Raw genomic sequence first — 17,859 nt, forward strand, 5'->3', positions numbered from 1 at the left:
CCTTAATTGTATATGTGGTGTCAATTCTTTGGGACCAGCTATGTTTAGATTGAGCTTTAGCATTTCCTTTTTCACGTTTTCTAGTTTTCCTACAACATTCAAACTTCTGGTGTTCTGGGCCCCATTTGTAGAACATTACCCGTTTGTTGGTTATTCAATCTTTTTCCCATGGTCACCTCCCCCGTGGCAGTCCCCTCCTGGATATGTATCACATGTTAGGAAACTAAAGTTTTGGCTCAGAATCTATTTTCAGGATACTATATACCAACAATATATGAATGAATTAGTTTGACCTAGTCAAATTAGCAGTCATATCCCCAAATATTCCCTAGTGACCCAACAAAAGTGAAGATAGCGAAGCGAGTGGACAAGCAGGGCATTTCTTTCCCTGCAGGTGAATAAAGTTCCACACACCCAGACAAAAGGCCCAATTGTTAGCCTTTGAAGGAAGGAAGGAATGCAGGTAGGTAGGAAGACTAAGGTTTAATACCTTACCAACGATGAGGCCAGTAGAAATGTGAAGATTGTTGAAGGATGATTAACGAAATATGTTGTATGTTTTCAAAGGAACTGTCCTCGCATTTGCCTTAAGTGATTTAGGGAACCACTGAAAACCTCAGAATGGGTGGAGATTTTAAGATAAGAAGCACAGCTCTCCTGAAGGAGTCCAATGTCTTAACCAGTGTGCCACTTTGCAAGATGTCTTTTTGTGATCAGATTCTTTTGTGAAATTTAGCTCACGTAATAGAGACAACATGCATTTCCTGAAGACCTCAACTTTGTTGTGCACTTACTTTAAAGTCCTGGCCACTGCGATTTTCTCACCATTAACAGTGAAAGAGAATGAAACTTCCAGGAAGATTAAAACTGTGCACTTGACTGAGACTCAAACTTGGGACTTTTGCCTTTCATGGGCAAGTGCTGTACCAAATGTTGGTTGGCAGCACTTTGATTTCCCAGAAGTAGCTTTGTCTGCCTGTGATGTATTTGCAAAAAGTTTCACGTGAGATGCATATAGTGCCAACCTCGCAAAGAGGGCTAAGGCATTGATAAATGCTTATAATGTGAACGAGAATGTTTTAAAGACTTCAACACAGCATAACATTTCATTCTTTCCTAGAAGTTTAGAGCGATTCTTTGTAATAAAATAATTGCGTAGTTCGAGGCATAAAAGAGTCGGTGGTAAGTGCTTACATGTGCTTTACATTTGCATGTCTCAATATCCTGATGTGCCAGAGAAAAGGTAAAAGGAAAATCCAAGCTGGAATAACAACAATATTATGAAAACAGATAGACTGCTGCTCACCATATGGAGAAGACATTGGTTTGCAGATAGTCTCAGTATGCCTGTCTGTGACTCAGTGTTGCCTCTATGCAGTGAGTAGCAGTCTATCTTTTTCATAATATTGTAGTACCGATAGAAGGACTGCTGGGGATGAACCTATCACTGGAACTGAGTATGGCCCCAAACGCTTGCTGCTACATAAAGTAAAATCATAGCATCTGGTAACAATCATCCATAATACAACTACATGAAGAAAAAGAAATTAAAGCTTTGAACAGATAGAAAAAGAATCTAGATAACCTCAGCACATACTGAGGCTACAAAAGTCATGGGATAGTGACACGCAGAAACCATATTTACGCTAGACATGGGCAAACTCGTTCATCCTTGGGAACTAGTTCACTGGTGATCGCTCTTTTTTGGGAACCGTTCATTTTGACTCGTTCACCATTCATTTGTGGATGGTATATGGTTTTTATGAAAAATTTAAAATTAGTAGCATAGGTGAGTGAAGGATGGAAAGTACCAAGAGGGGGCACTTGCCTCCCCCCCCTGGAGTACAGTGTTCTTATTCATTACAGAATTCTCTCACACTTGTAGAAATAATTTCCGTGGTTTAGCCAACTGTAGCGTTATGTGGCTGATCGCAGTGAAATAATATAAGGTGGCGCACGAAAAACCGGGCACGAGTAGACTGCTCGCCAATTTTGCACAATTTGGTGATCGCTACAAGAAGAATAGATGTAATAATTAGGCAGTAAAGAAATAACAAACGAGCTAATGCAAACAAGAACCTCGAAACAATAGATGACGATTAATGGGCAACAGTGAGCACTCTAGTACTTGGGCCACTTTTTCGTGCACCACACTATACCACAGAAATAATAATGTTGAAGGAGTCATATTCTCTTTACAAAATATGAGACCAGACACTTGATTATGGAGCGCGGGCTTCATTCAGTTGTATGTCGGTCTGTCTTCCATAACAATGAACATGCTGTTTTACCTTAGATCGAAGAGAGACTGAAAATGGCAACGCACGTGTCTCGTGCCAACTTCCTTTGCACATGTAATAACAAAATCTTGTCTTTTTATAAGTATGTCTTCTGCTGCTTCTTGAAATAATGAAGTAAGCGGATGTGCCCTTTTTTTACATGGAAAGATGTATGTATTACATACAACATAATTTTTATATAATTTATGTAATTATAAAATACATTTTAATTGGCGGTTGTGGACGCTAAATAGAATACGAAAAAACCAGAAGTCCAGAGTCCAAGAAAAGTTTGAAACAGATCTAGAATGGGCGTGCGCAGTGAACTATACGGACAACTTGATACTGAACTAACTAGGCTGTGGAACTGCGACTATTGGCCAAGCGATGAAGACGAGACCGGCCCAGGGAAACAGAGACAAAGACAGACGGGACCGGGACTGAGGCTGGAATGAGACTGAACGTTTCCCATTCCCGGGAACTATAAGTAGAAAGCCATGACTGAAGTAAACCGTGAGAGACAGTTCCTTACAATTCGTTCCTCGCGTCTTCCGTTCATCGTGGTGAACTATTCCTTTGGACCCATTAGTTCGCAAACAACCCATCTCTAATTTACTCGAGTTTAAGGTGACCCACCGTTTTGTAAGAGGTCTCTTCAGAAAAATTACAAACATTTATTGATGTAAAGTATCTGCCTAAACAGTTACCATTACACCTATTCTAAACTTATACCATTTATTGGTTGTTTACTTTTTTATAATACAAAGAGAAATAAAATAAACAAAAAGAAATTTTTTACATTAATTTTTATCTTCACAGCCTCTTTCACGTAGCCTGTCATCTGTGGTACTGCTATTTTTAATTATCGTCGTCATCATCCTAACAGGGCAACTGTGAAACTTGTATCTTCTTTGTCGCAAATATTTGGCTGTTTCTTCTGAATATGATATTTTTCTTGAACACACAGCAGACTTTGCTTCTATACTGACATGAGTGTTACAGTGTATTTTGCTACAAAAACATAGTATCTGTGCACTGCTCTTCCATTGGCAGAGCAGAACGAGCAGCTGACACATCCCCTTTCATTTGCATCATACCTCATGGCGAGTGTCGGCAACATTTCTGCTCGAAACTCATAAGTACTCCACTGGCCCCAGTCTAGACTTTTAGTGAGTGTCTCCTGCAGAAGTGTATGACATTGTTGAGTATTTGGCCAATTTTAAAGTCAGTTCGATTTCAAGTACAAATGGATTCAGGCAAACTGCGGTTTAAACATGGTAGATGTTCTTAAAAAGCCAAAGTACGTAGTGTACATGCCTATGGTTGGCACAAGACAAAATTTTCTGCCCCTCTCCATTCATCTCCATACACCCATTATAGTTCTCAGCAAAGCTCATGTCACTGTACCCCCTCCAAACCTCCCATAGTGCTGTGTTTGAGCAACAGTGAAACACAGACAGCTATGTCTTCTGTGGTGCAGCTCATATGTAACAACAGCGACTAATACATAAATAAAAGACAGCAGTCACAATTCAGTCCAGTCCTCGAACTTTCGCTTGTCCCACAGTCTCATGCTGTCTGTTGGTACTATTTCCACAAAGTGGTCTCTGCTATAATTTATTCTTGCAATAACAACTGAAGTCAGCTTACTGTGATTTGTTTAGTTTGTTAGACATTTGATTCCAGATAAATTTTCTTTCTCGTTTCATCTGAATGTCATCATCTTGTTCTAAGGCTGATTAAAAGCCAGCAATGTTTTCCCCCAGTTTTCTAATGTATGAACAACAGAATTTTCGTTTGCAATGCACTTTGTAAATCATTAGTTCCTCATAACCATGTCAAAACTGACTAGGGTTCAGAATCATTTAATGGTTTTTGAAGGACAAGATTTTCACTTTTGAATTTTACCTTTACTTAAAAAGCAGCATAAATGTCTGTACATGGTACCCACACATGTATGAGAACTTCTATTGCAAACCTATTCAAATACAACAGAAGTTTAAATCAAACAATGGAGAATCCAGGATGGAATGTTACAATATTATGAGAAGGAAAGTTGCTACTCACTGTATAGCAGAGATGCTGAGTAGCTGATAGACACAACAAAAAGACACTCACAATTAAAGCTTTCGGACATTGGCCTTCATCAACAATACACACACGTGCGCGCGCATCTCACGCACGCACGCAACTCACATGCGCGCGATCAACTCTCGTGCACGACTACAGTCTCAGGCAACTAATGCTGTTTCCTCCTATGTTTCACAAAATTGTCAATTTCTTAAGCAGCACATTAGACTGTTGTTGTGGTCCGTAGTTCATTAGTTTCTTACATATCCATCAATTGCACTAGCACCACGAGTCAAATTTCATGTGAGAGATCAAACAAGACAAATACTATATCAAGTGCTTGTGCTTATCAGGAAACCTCGAGTCTGTTCGAATGGATGCCTTGTTTGCTAAGCTCTACCCTTTGGAACTCTTCAAAATAAGTTGGTACGAAAGCTCTCGTGCCAAAGCTTCATTTGTAGATGGAAGGTGAAAATACTGTAAAAACATAATGGTTTTCGAATGACGAATTTGTGAAAAAAACTCTCATCTTATAATCGGGTAAATATGGTATACAGATTGTGGTAGTATCGTGTACACAGGGTGTAAAAGGGCAGTGCATTGGTGGAACTGTTATTTGTACTCAGGTGATTCTTGTGAAAAGGTTTGTGATGTCTTTATAGCCACATGATGGAAATTAAGACTTTGAACGCAGAACGGTAGTTGGAACTAGACATATGGGACATTCCATTTTTCAAATCATTAGGGAAGTATATATCCTGAGATCCAGAGTGTCAAGAGCATGCTGAGAAAAGGCGAAAGCTAATGTAAAATGTGAATTAGCCATCTGGAGATGAACCTTTCGGTTCGAAACCTGTAATGGCACTATTTATATAAATAAATAGCATTGGAAAAAGTGGCTGGTTGCTGTCATCTTCTATGTAATAGTCAACCTGTACATGAGAATAACAAATTTCAAGCATTGTATCTCACCACGGTCAACGCAGTGGTTGAAGACCTTCACTTAATGACTGAGAGCAGTGGTGTTGGTGTAGAGTTGCCAGTGCCAACAGATAAGCAATACCATATGAAATAACCACAGAAATCAGTGACAGCAAACGATAGATGTGCCTTTGCTAACAGCACGATATCACCTGCAGTGCCTCTCCTGGGCATGTGACTGTCAGTTGGACCCTAGATCACTGGAAAACAGTGACTTGATCAGGTGAGTCACAATTTCAATTGGTAAGAGCTAATGGTATGGTTAGAGCATGGTGCAAACCACACGAAGCCATGGACCCAAGTTGTCAACAACAAAGCCAGGGACCCAAGTTGTCAACAAGGCACTGTGCAAACTGGTGGTTCCATAATGGTCTGTGCTGTGTTTACGTGGAATGGACTGGTTGTCACTGGAAATGGTTATGTTTGGACACTTGGAGACCATTTACAGCCTTTCATCAACTACATGTTCTCAAACAACCATGGAATTTTTATGGATGGCTGTGCACTATGTCACCAGGCCACAGTTGTTCATGGCTTGTTTGAAGATCAGAGGCAGCATGACTCAATATTTCTGCATGGGATTTCCAGTGACTTGTTGAGTCCATGCTACATCAAGTTGATCCACTATGCTGGACAAAAGGTGGTCCGACCGGATATTAGAAAGTATCCCACGACTTTTGTCACCTCGGTATATTTGGCTGTTTTTTGGTCATGTCATTGAATATAAATATTTTCACTCTGTGCAGTTCTGTGATTAAATTTTCGAGGATGATTTGTGGCACACGTAATAAAGATTCAGTATATTAAATTCAGTAAATTACCCATTTGCTTTGGCTTCATGTAAATAGGTATTATTGAATTGTTAGTATACTTCATCACTTTATCCATTTCGAAAGAAACGTCAGAAACTGCTTCATGTCTCTAAATAGTTTTTCCATTTTATACAATTCAAAATATGTTAATAGATGCATAATGGCGTAATGTACTCCGTCTGCTTCTAACAGTAATGTGTAATAATCTTACAAAGTGTGGTTGGTCACTTATTATACAGCTTCTACTTCGATGAATCTACTCATAGTTTGCAGACGTGAAACCTGGTCCCATACATTGGGTTGTTTCTGTCACTAGGTGGTAGGATCACAATTTTGTTATCTTCTATTCAAAACAACACTAGTAACCTTAAAATATACATCTGGAAATATACAAAAAAACTGAGTGTTCATTTTACAAAGTCATTTGCTGTTATGTAACAGTTTCTCATCTAACACATTTAGATCAATATGAAAACTGCCAGTCCTGAGTATTGCATATAGAAAAGTGATATGGCGTTATTGGTTGTGAGATCCATCCCAGATTGGTATCTTTAACTACTAGTTGGAGGTGGTTTCTTCCCATGCGTATGACGACCTCTTTCCTCACAGTGTGTTAAAAGCGTATTTTTTGAGTGTTTCCGACTGTAATGAATGTAGGTCTGGTGCGGCATCACATTTGTATAGATTACGATAATTATGATAAGTCAGACCCTGTACCTGAATTTCTCTCTCTCTGTCTCTCATAGCACCAAGACGGTTGAAACAGAGAAGGGGTAAAATTTCTAGTACTGCTAGTAGACTCAAATAAAGTAGAAAAGTCTTCACTTCTTCAGACAAGAGGGAGGGGTGGGTGGGGTGGGGTGGGGTGGGGGGTGGGGGGGGGGGGAGAGAGAGAGAGAGAGAGAGAGAGAGAGAGAGGGAGAGAGAGAGAGAGAGAGAGAGAGATTCTTTTTAAAGCACTGACAAGATTACTCATTTTTAAAGAATCTTGAGCTTTTAAAATAGCCTTTCCCACAATGTAACAGGTGTGTATAAAACTATAGTCCAATTAAAATTACTTGATGGTTGACATGTCGCTTGCCACTACAGTGTTGCCACATCGGCTGCTGGCTGCTGCTCAGTTGTAGGTGACTCACAAACATGGCAGGTCGCTTAACAAATGTTATTAATGTACAACATGGAGCAATGTTGGAAGCAGTGTCCATGAGGTATGGCAGAAATGTGAGCTGCTCTGTTAATAAATAATTTTAAACGATCAGTGACTGAACAGTGGCAGGCAAAGTGTTTTATGGTCTTGAATTTAAACTCGTCCTAACCTAACCACAACCTCATGACGTGCAGTGTATCTGAGAAATCTACCGTCAACAATCTGAGGCAGAATTAAAATCCCAATTTCTTTGTTCATGAATGTTAAAGATAACAACTAAGAGCAAACTCGAAACAGAAAAATTTCAGTTTCAGTGCTAGAAGCAAACTATAATTTCTTGCGATCATTGGTTACCTGAAACTACCCTCACACTGGCTGCATGAGCTGCCACATTACCAACTGATGAGGAGTCTTGTTGGCACTTGGTTGCAGATTATAGGCGACACTGACATATTCTAAATGGAAAAAGAATGATAGGAAGAAAAATAAGAACAAATGAAACAGTCAGTACAACAATTGGAATGATGCTACAAAGTATTAGAAATTAAAAAAAAAAAAAAGAAAAAAAACATTTAAACCAGTGAATCGAATAAAAATAATAATCGAAGACTTTTGATTAGATTTAGAAATAAACAAACATCTAACTACATTTGACGAGATTCGAACCATGACCTTCTACATACCAGGTTTGAATGCGAACCACTGCGCTTTGCTACTATTCTACTGTAGATTGTAGTATTTGACTGATACCCAGTTGCAAAGATGAATTGTAGCCTTCAGAACTTCAGCTTCACGGAATTTTGTGCAGAGGTTATCTAACGTAAGCTGATCTCTGTGATTATCTGCATCTACATTTATACTCCTCAAGCCACCCAACGGTGTGTGGCGGAGGGCACTTTACGTGCCTCTGTCATTACCTCCCTTTTCTGTTTGTTGCGTATGGTTCGCGGGAAGAACGACTGTCTGAAAGCCTCCGTGCGTGCTCTAATCTCTCTAATTTTACGTAATAACTGTAATGTGTTGCTAAATTGTGTCTTGTGCGGAAGGATCCAGTAGTGTATCATGTGTGATGAAATACGAAAACAAAATAAAAGGGCCAAACCCAAGACTCAGGATCCAAACACACACAGAAAGAAAGTGGGGCAAGAAATTGTAAGTGAAATGACCAATTTTTGTGACAGTTTGGCAATAGGTAATGGTTCGGATATGATGTTGAAGGCTCTGATTGGAGGAAACCAACACCAACTTGTGAATTGTCAGCTATCAAGTTATTTTAATCAAACTGTAGTGAGCCACCTCAGCTTCACACAGCCGGCACTAAATATTTACAGCCGGATGACTTGTTTATAATATGTATGATACACACAAACTTTTCTTGTGAATCAGTCTGTCTATTAGCAAAACCTGTATCAAAATTCCTGCAGTAGCTCCTTAGATTAGCCGAAACATGTAGACCGAAAAATGTTGTGGGGGAATTTTATAATATTTAGAGCGTAGTTACTTTTAGGAAAGTTCAAATCACCATGTATGCCCCCATTATTGAAAGACGGTGATTTCTTTAGTTTGGTGAGGTACTGTGAATAATTTCTGAAATTAATTTTAATCTGTCAGTGCCCTAATCTCAATAGCAGTGTTTTTTGTACAAGTATGCTTTCCATTTCTTTTAAATAATATTGCTGTCTATGATGTAGAAGATGATTGCTTAGCAACATTATTTTGTCCACATGAAATAGTCTTCTATTTTACCTATTAATTATTAGTATGGTGTACAGAAACAAGCTTTTTGAGGGTTGCTACCCATCCTATGTATCATAATACTTGTTGTGTTGTGACACACTTCTGTAAAAGCATCGTATATATGAAATTTAGATGAAAAATTGAAATGAAAATGGGCGCCGAGCTGTCTAAGGCGCTGCACTCATGGACTGTGCGGCTGGTCCCGGCGGAAGTTAGAGTCCTCCCTCGGGCATGGGTGTGTGTGTGTGTGTGTGTGTGTGTGTGTGTGTGTGTGCGTGTGTGTGTGTGTGTGTGTGTTTTCTTAGGATAATTTAGGTTAAGTAATGTGTAAGCTTAGGGACTGATGACCGTAACAGTTAAGTCCCATAAGATTTCACACACATTTCAACATTTTTTTGAAAGTGGGCACGACAGCTAACAGAAAAATCACTTAATACAAATCATCGTTCTTTTGGAATGGTGTGTAATCTTTCGTGTATACACTGCCCATCCAAAAACTTCAGAGAGTGATTTTATTCCTGACACAGCAATGTCAACACAGTAATTAGTGGCAATTTAAAGTAACAACTGTAAACAAAAAATTAGTATTCGACCAGTCAGTTGGGAGCATGCAGTGTTAAGCAGTGGGCGTTTGACTACAATGGAGCAGCACTCTAAATCAAGTGTTAGACATTCTCCAGAATGTTTTGATTGCGAGAAAATTGTGTTCAAAGGTGGCCCTACACAGAAGAAAACCAATGATGTACGGACAGGTGCTGTGACTTAATTGAAGCGGAGAATGCAGACAATTATTTTCTGGACCAAATCATTGGTTATGAGACGCAATGCAGAAATACACACAAAGGGTCAAAACTTTGATGACATAATATATAAAAGCCATTGTGATGTAAGAGTCAAAAAAACATCCAAAAGAAGGATTTTTCTGACAGTTTCAGATGCTTGTATGAATGTTGTGTGTGTGTCATATTCAATTGGAGGTAGGCTGAAACATTAAAACAAACATCTTAACTTTTTTTTTTTATATAGTCTCAAATTTTTGGACTGAAAGGGTACACTGCTAAACAGGGACATATACCATATTTACTCGAATCCCAGCTGCACTTTTTTTTCCGGTTTTTGTAATCCAAAAAACCACCTGCGGCTTAGAATCGAGTGCAAAGTAAGCGGAAGTTCTGAAAAATGTTGGTAGATGCCGCCACAACTAACTTCTGCCGTCGAATATATGTAGCGCTACACAGGCATGCTTTGCAGGCACAAAGATAAATACTGGCGCCAAAACCTCTGCGTCAGTAAATAAATTAAAAAAAAAAGGTGGAAGATGAGCTTTTTTTCCTTCGGCCCGAGTTTCGACCACTGCATTTTCGTACATTATCCATCGAAGTAAGTACAAATTCCATATTGTTCATCTTCGAATGTTGCAGCGTTTCAATGTACTACGAAAATCTGACTGGCAAGACTGTTAGGGATTTTTGTCAATATGGCCAACTCTACATTCTGAATTTATTCCTATCTGTGAGAAGAGATGGTTGCTAATAGGAACTTTTATGAATTGTGAATCACATGCAATATTCTCTTAACCATAAGAATAACATGAATGTAAACATTTTGCCACGTATTCTTTCGTGTTTGCTGCTATCTCATTTAAATTCTGTCTGCCTAATAAACTATGAAACTAGAGTGAGACGACAGCAAACGCGGAAGAATATACGTATCATGTCATGTTTATATTCGTATTATTCCTATGTGTAATAGTGATACAGTCAGAAATGAAGCACGGCAATTGACTAGATTTTTAAATCTAAGAAGTCTCTATTTCTGTGCAGAATGTAATGTACTAAAGAGGCGTCTGCAAAGATTTTCAAACGGAGAAAGATTTTTGCTAAACTCTCGTTCAGAACATCATCTATCATACACAGTCTATTATTTGGTTCTTGTTGATCATTATCAAAGAAAGCAGCAGTGTAAGTGACAACAAATAGCAGTCTCTTGCCATTGTTTCGCTAATGAGACGATTTCTCCCCCTCCCCCCCCCCTCCCCTCTCTCTCTCTTTTTTTAAGCGGCGGTAGCACGCACAGAAGCAAGCCATGCCGCGAGCGGCGACAGGCCGTAAACACTCATTATCAGAATGCAACAAACAATGCATGACACAGTACAGTAATGCATCTTCAGCTTAAAGTGACATAAATACCTATAACAAAGAGAACGGCACTTATCAGATCAAAGGAAAATAAGCAATCAATTCAAACCAGACGAAGCACGTGAAAAAGGAAGGGTACCCATATAAATACGGACGGAGCGCCTGACACATAGCAATGGCTACCTGGTAAAGCTTAACTGCTAAGCTTACGCCTCGAACCAAACTACTGTAGTATTCATTCGACCTAAATTGTGTCTCATATTCGATTTGGAGGTGCAGCCTAAAACTTTTCTCTCCTCTTGAATTTCGAGTCTCATTTTTCAGGTGCGGCTTAGATTTGAGTGTGGCTTCGATTCGAGTAAATACGGTATGCTTTTGCAAAATGAGATCATGAGATATTTTTTAATCTAGAGCAGTTCTGTAAAACAACCCTTTTTGTTTAAACAGCTCACTCTCAGTAATAATCCTGTATGCCATATCTGTAATTAGTGAAAGTGTGTGCCTAAATTTTTGTTTGTTATTATGCACGTAATAATGTAAGTATTTGTATCTCCTGTATTTTGGTTATCTAATTTCCTCCAAACTTTTTCCTCTGTATTTCACAATACTCTAATTTTTATAGTGCACAGTTTTTTACTATGTAATGAAACCTCACAAATTTGGACTCATTGTTCATATTATTGAACTATATAAATGTTTTCTTAGTTATCTGGAGCTATAATTAGGAAAATAACCTACAGTGTATGTAGTGATTAAATCAAAACAAGATAGGAAGTTAGAGTAAAGAAAACAACTCACTGAATAATAGTCAATGGCAACGTATCTGGGCTGAAACTTTGCTGCCCTCATTTGGATGTATTCCCCCCCCCCCCCCCCCCCCTCTCTCTCTCTCTCTCTCTCTCTCTCTCTCTACTCTCTCTCTCTCTCTGTGTGTGTGTGTGTGTGTGTGTGTGTGTGTGTGTGTGTGTGTGTGTGTGTGTGTGTGTGTGTGTGTGTGTGAGAGAGAGAGAGAGAGAGAGAGAGAGAGAGAGAGAGTGTGAGTGTGAGTGTGAGTGTCAGTCAGTCAGTCCCCCCCCACCACTGTCCCTACTGCCCCTTACCCCACCCCTCCCTCACTCTGTAGAGCTACATTGTGCCACCTGATTACACTTTGCTAGAGCTGCAGTTCTGCCACTTCTTGTGTGGATGGAGGAGAAAGGTGGGGGCACAGGTTTAGGGAAGGGTGGCTGACAGCTGGGAGGGAGGCAACAGTTGCACAGAATAAGAATGTGGTAGAGAGAGATGCATTAGGTACATGGAACAGGAATGCGGCAAGGGCATCAGCACTGGTAAGTCTGTGCAGCCCACGATAACAATGACAAGTAGGAGTGGATCGGTTGGGGCTAACAGAACGCAGGAAAAGGAAACTGTGGAGAAGAGGGAGTGGGTGCAGTGTGAGTTAAGATCCTAGGGCAGAGTGGAGGTGAGTGTAGGGCAGGGGCTTGCAGAGATGTGGGGGGGGGGGGGGGGGGGGCAAGATTTCAGAATGTCTTGCCACTGGGTTGTCAGCTCTATATTTGGTAGGACCACTGGTTGGTGGTCATGCCCACATAAAATTCTGTGCAGAATATATGATTGCTTTCGCATATGGTCCTGCCTGTGATAGGATAGGATAAGCCAGTGAAAGAACTTGTGTGGGATTTGCTGAATGAGGGTATTGGGCAGCTCTTGCACCTGGGTCTTCTGCAGGGGTATGAACCATGGGGCAAGGGATTGGGTGACAGTGTGACGTAAGTACGGAGCAGCATATTGTCTAGATTGTGGGGCTGGCTAAATAGCACTTTGGGAAGAGTGGGGATTATTGTGGGTAGGATGTTTCTCATCTTTGAGCAGGAAGCTGGTGAAGCCGTGGTGAATGATGATACTGGGTGATAAGGGGGTGCTCCTTTGCAGTTAGTTTTTGGGGTTGTGCGAGGATTAGGGGTGAGGGTATGGTGTGTGAAATATATCTGCAGGTTGGTTTTGAGAACAGTGCTTGCCTGAAGGTTTAATAAGACCTTCAGCATACTGGGCAAGGGGATTCTCCTCACTGCAGATGTGCAATTCCAGGGTGGTCAGACTGTATGAGAGTGATGTTTTCAGTGGAGAATGAAAGACAGCTATCAAAATACAGATACTGTTGATGGTTATAGTCTTGACATGGACAGAGGTGTGGATGAAGCCAGCAGAGGTGGTAAACATTCAGAAAATTGGCATGTTGGCTTGAGGAACAGGTAAGTGAATTGGAGAGGTGTTGAGGCTGTGGAGGAATGAGGATAGGGTGATGTGGCTCTGGGTCCAGATCAGGAAGGTATCATCAATGAACCTGAACCAAGCAAGGGGTTTGAGGTTTTAGAGACTACGTAGGCTTCCTCCCAGTGGCCCATAAATAGTTTGTTATAGGGGGGTGCTACAAGAGTGGCCATTGCTGTTCTGCAGATTTGTTTGTGTATCTTTTCCTCAAAAGGAGAAGTAGATACATGTAGGAATGCAATTCGTTAACTGTACAAGAAGGTGGAGAGTTTGAAGTCGCAATGATATAGGATGAAGAGGTATAGTTTGATGGTGATAACACCATGTACGTGGACATTTTGGTATGTAGGGAGGTGGTCTTAACAGTGATGAGTAATGATCCAGGTGGTGATGCGGTGGAGGATGGTAGAGTCTGTGAAAGAAGTGGCTCATATCTTTAATACGGGAGTTAGGCTACAGGTAATTGTTTAGGTTCTTTCAGTGAGAGCACAGTAACCAATTACAGCGGGGCATTCAGGGAAGTTGGGTTTATACACATATCTAAAAAAAAAAAAAAAATAAAAAAAAAATGCATCACCTCAGTTCCGAGAGTTCCAGAAGCTGCACAGAAAATTGGAATAGAGATCAACATTTCCATCCTTTTTATTGCTCATGAAAACCACACATTGCATGTTGTACCACCATACAGTGATACCTTCAGAGGTATTTCTGTACACACTGGTACCTCTAATACCCAGTAGCACATTTTCTTGCATTGATACTTGCCTATATTCATCATGGCATACTATCCACAAGTTCATCAAGGCATTGTCGGTCCAGATTGTCCAACTCCTCAACAGCGATTCGACGTAGATCCCTCAGTCGTTGGTGGGTTATGTCGTCCATAAACGGCCCTTTTCAATCTATCCCAGCCATGTTCGATAGGGTTCATGTCTAGAGAACATACTGGCTACTCTAGTTGAGCGATGTCATTATCCTGAAGGAAGTCATTCACAAGATGTGCACAAAGGGGGCACGAATTGTCCATGAAGACGAATGCCTCACCAGTACGCTGCCTATATGGTTGCACTATCGGTCGGAGGATGGCATTCATGTATCGTACAGCTATTACGGTGCCTTCCATGACCACCAGCAGTTTACGTCGGCCCCACATAATGCCACCTCAAAATGTGAAGGAACCTCCACCTTGCTGCACTTGCTGGACAGTGTGTCTTAGGCATTCAGCCTGACCGTGTTGCCTTCAAACACATCTCAGGCAATTGTCTGGTTGAAGGCATATGCGGCACTCATCGGTGACGAGAACGTGATGCCAATCGTGAACGGTCCATTCAGCATGTTGTTGGGCCCATCTATACTGCGCTGCATGGTGTCATGGTTGCAAAGATGGACTTTGCCATGGACGTCGGGAGTGAAGTTGGGCATCATGCAGCCTATTGCTCACAGTTTGAGTCATAACACAATGTCCTGTGGCTGCACAAAAAGCATTGTCCAACAAGGTGGTGTTGCTGTTAGGGTTCATCTGAGCCATAATCCGTAGGTAGCGGTCATCCACTGCAGTAATAGCCCTTGGGCGGCCTCTGTGAGGCATGTCATCGAAAGTTCCTCTCTCTCTGTATCTCCTCCATGTCCAAACAACATCATGACATAAGACAGGTATTCATAATGCAATATCCTATTGTAATCAGAGAAAACAGTGAGATGAACCTTCACATGTGCTGGAACTTGTAGAATTTTTTTCGGTCATGGCTGTTCAGTTGGTTTCCATTGGGGTGATTGGGCCTTCATTTCCACGCCACACCCAAGTACCCATGTTTCGTCACTTGTTATAGCCATCTTCAGAAGTTCTGGTTTGTTGTTGACTTCAGTCAGCAATTCCTGATCAGCAGTTCCCGAGTGATGTCGATGTGATGTTGTTTTTGGTCGAAATTCAACACTTTTGGTACAAATTTTGATCCTAAATGTTTCATGCCCAAACCACCCAAAAATTTGCTTGGCATGAGTCAAAGGATATGCTGACATCATCAACCACCTCTGGATGTTAATTTGGCAGTATTGCAGCCCCCCCCCCCCCATGCATTGTCATCAGTAACTGATGTGCTAGGGTCTCCAGGACAGTCATCTTTGTGTCCTTGACCCACTCTAAAACGTTTGTACCACTCTGAAACTCTTGTCTTAATCATAGTAGTTTCACCAAAAGCCGAGGTCAACATTTCAAGTGTGGTGCTGCACTTTATTCCATTTTTCAAGCAGAGTGTAATGCAGATTCTTTTGATCAATCTTCTTTATAAGTAAAAATTTGCCCAGTGCATGAAAACATGTACAATGTTTTGATTGTCAGCAATAAACTAAATGCCCAAAACAGCTGAAAATGCAAACATACTCAGGAATACGCGTACCAAAAAGATTAAAAATAGTTTTGAAAATTGTTGTATAAAGCCCGCAAAATTAAAGTATTCCTGTTGCTTTTTGATCACACCTCATACTTCGGCAAATGATTCAACAACATCTGTTTCTACACATGCTTTTGTGTTAGAGATGTTTTCTGATTATGAATCTAAACAGCCCTACAGTACTATCCTTGATACCAGTTTTGCGTAATTCGCCTGTATGTCTTTCTGTTACAATCTACAATTTGACTCTTCTTAACAGGAGTTGGTGGTCAGTTTTGGATCTGGTGAGTGGTTTTGGTTTTTGGATGTCTCATGTGGCTGAAGTTGTATTGCCATTTTTCTTAATGTCATAAAAAGTCATTATTACCAAACTCTGTCATGCAACACTCTCGACAGAAACACTGGCATGGATTTTATCAAGTACTTTTAAACTTACTGATTTATATTTACTCCTAACACTCATTGTACTAAAATTGTAATCAGTCACAGAGATATAATTTAACACCTCTTATCATGGTGGCTTCTGTAAGTGAACTAAGCAGGATTTGAGTTTGGTGTATGCTTAAGGGGAATGAAGAAGGGAGCAGATGACTTCAAAATTTTGCAATAAATTAGCTGGGCACAAATGATGGTTCACTTAATTCCAAGTTATCATGGAATATTATTGAAGTCCAAGTTGGTGAGGGTTTACTTAACTTGTATTTAGTCTTTTAGGTGTCTTAAGTCTTTAAAAACATTTTTAGTTTATTTCCTTAACATGTTATTGATTAATTACAGGAAAAAAATCCATGTAATCCTACTACACAGAAGGAACACATCAGAAGCTTTGATCCTGTCTGCTAATGAAAATTACAGCTTTTCTGCACTTGCTGAAGAATTGCCACTGCGGGCAATAAAGGTACTAACATGTTTATTGAATTACTGTGGTCACAGAATTTCTAATTTCTTCATTGTAAGATATTAAGAGTTTAAGTTCAAATTTCTGTCAGTTTCAGTATTTATAAATATGTAAGTTGTGGGTGCATCTACAGATAGTTGTTAAATGAAACCTAAAACATTTGCAGTCTTTTCTTTATATTCACACCATCTCTTGTTTACTCCTTTTGTTAATAAGCAGTGGGGGATTGGTTGGCCATAGCTTGATGGATGGACCAGGTAATGAATGAAGATGTAGAAAATAGTGTTCAAGAGACGTGTGCTTTGAGAGACAGACAGACAGAGAGGGAGGTTGATAGGGCACATCCTGAGGTATCAAGAGATGGTTAATTTGGTAGTGGATGGAAATATAGAAGAGAAAATTGTACAGGAACACAAAGGCTTGAATACAATATATAGGTTCATATGGACATGGGTTACAGTAGTTGTGTAGTGATGGAGACTTGCATTAAATAGATGGGTGTGGAGAGCTGAATAAAATCAGTCTTTGAATGAAGAAAGTGGCTACATGTTTCAGATTTTAGTAGGTGTCTTACAACTTATCTTGAGAAACTGAAATTAGAGCACTGCTGATAGACACAAAGCAGATTAAGAGATGATTCCTGGTTCTTTAACTGTTTTCTCCTATCATACCTGGCTGGAGTTGACACAGTGCTCCCCAAAGTACTGTCTTGGATTTTGTAGTCGTACTCTCTAACATCTCCCTCTTCATCCTTGCGTCCCCTTGTCCTATAAAAGGCAGGCTCCATCTCTCCAACCTATCCCTCTTTTCTAATTGAGGAAGGAACAGTTATAAAAGTTTGTAAGTAGGATTTCAAACAATGGAAAATCCAGGACAGAATGAGCAATATTATGAAAAGGATACATGCTACTCACTATACAGCAGATGCTTAGTTGCGGGCAGTCACAACAAAAAGACTGTCAGCAACCAGAGACTGTAATCATGTGTTTGTGAGTTGCGTTTGTGAGTGTGTGTGTATGTATGTTGCCTATTTCCACTGTAGGCCTTGTTGGCCGTAAGCTCACTTTCTGGTTGTGCCTGTCTGTGACTCAGCATCTCCGCTGTACGGTGAGTAGCAAGTAACCTTTCCATAATAT

At 40.2% G+C, this 17,859-nt stretch overlaps 1 protein-coding gene across 1 annotated transcript in view; it reads left to right on the forward strand.

The window, feature by feature from the left end:
- The window catches only part of LOC124777866 (meiosis regulator and mRNA stability factor 1), a 220,953-nt gene that overhangs the window by 28,143 nt on the left and 174,951 nt on the right, over positions 1-17,859 (forward strand). The window contains exon 6 of the mRNA XM_047253400.1: positions 16,603-16,723. Within this exon, the coding sequence (XP_047109356.1) occupies positions 16,603-16,723 (121 nt within the window). The remainder of the gene's footprint in view (positions 1-16,602; positions 16,724-17,859) is intronic.

The sequence above is a fragment of the Schistocerca piceifrons genome, chromosome 2 (genome assembly GCF_021461385.2).
Source record: "Schistocerca piceifrons isolate TAMUIC-IGC-003096 chromosome 2, iqSchPice1.1, whole genome shotgun sequence".
Classification (NCBI taxonomy): domain Eukaryota; kingdom Metazoa; phylum Arthropoda; class Insecta; order Orthoptera; family Acrididae; genus Schistocerca; species Schistocerca piceifrons.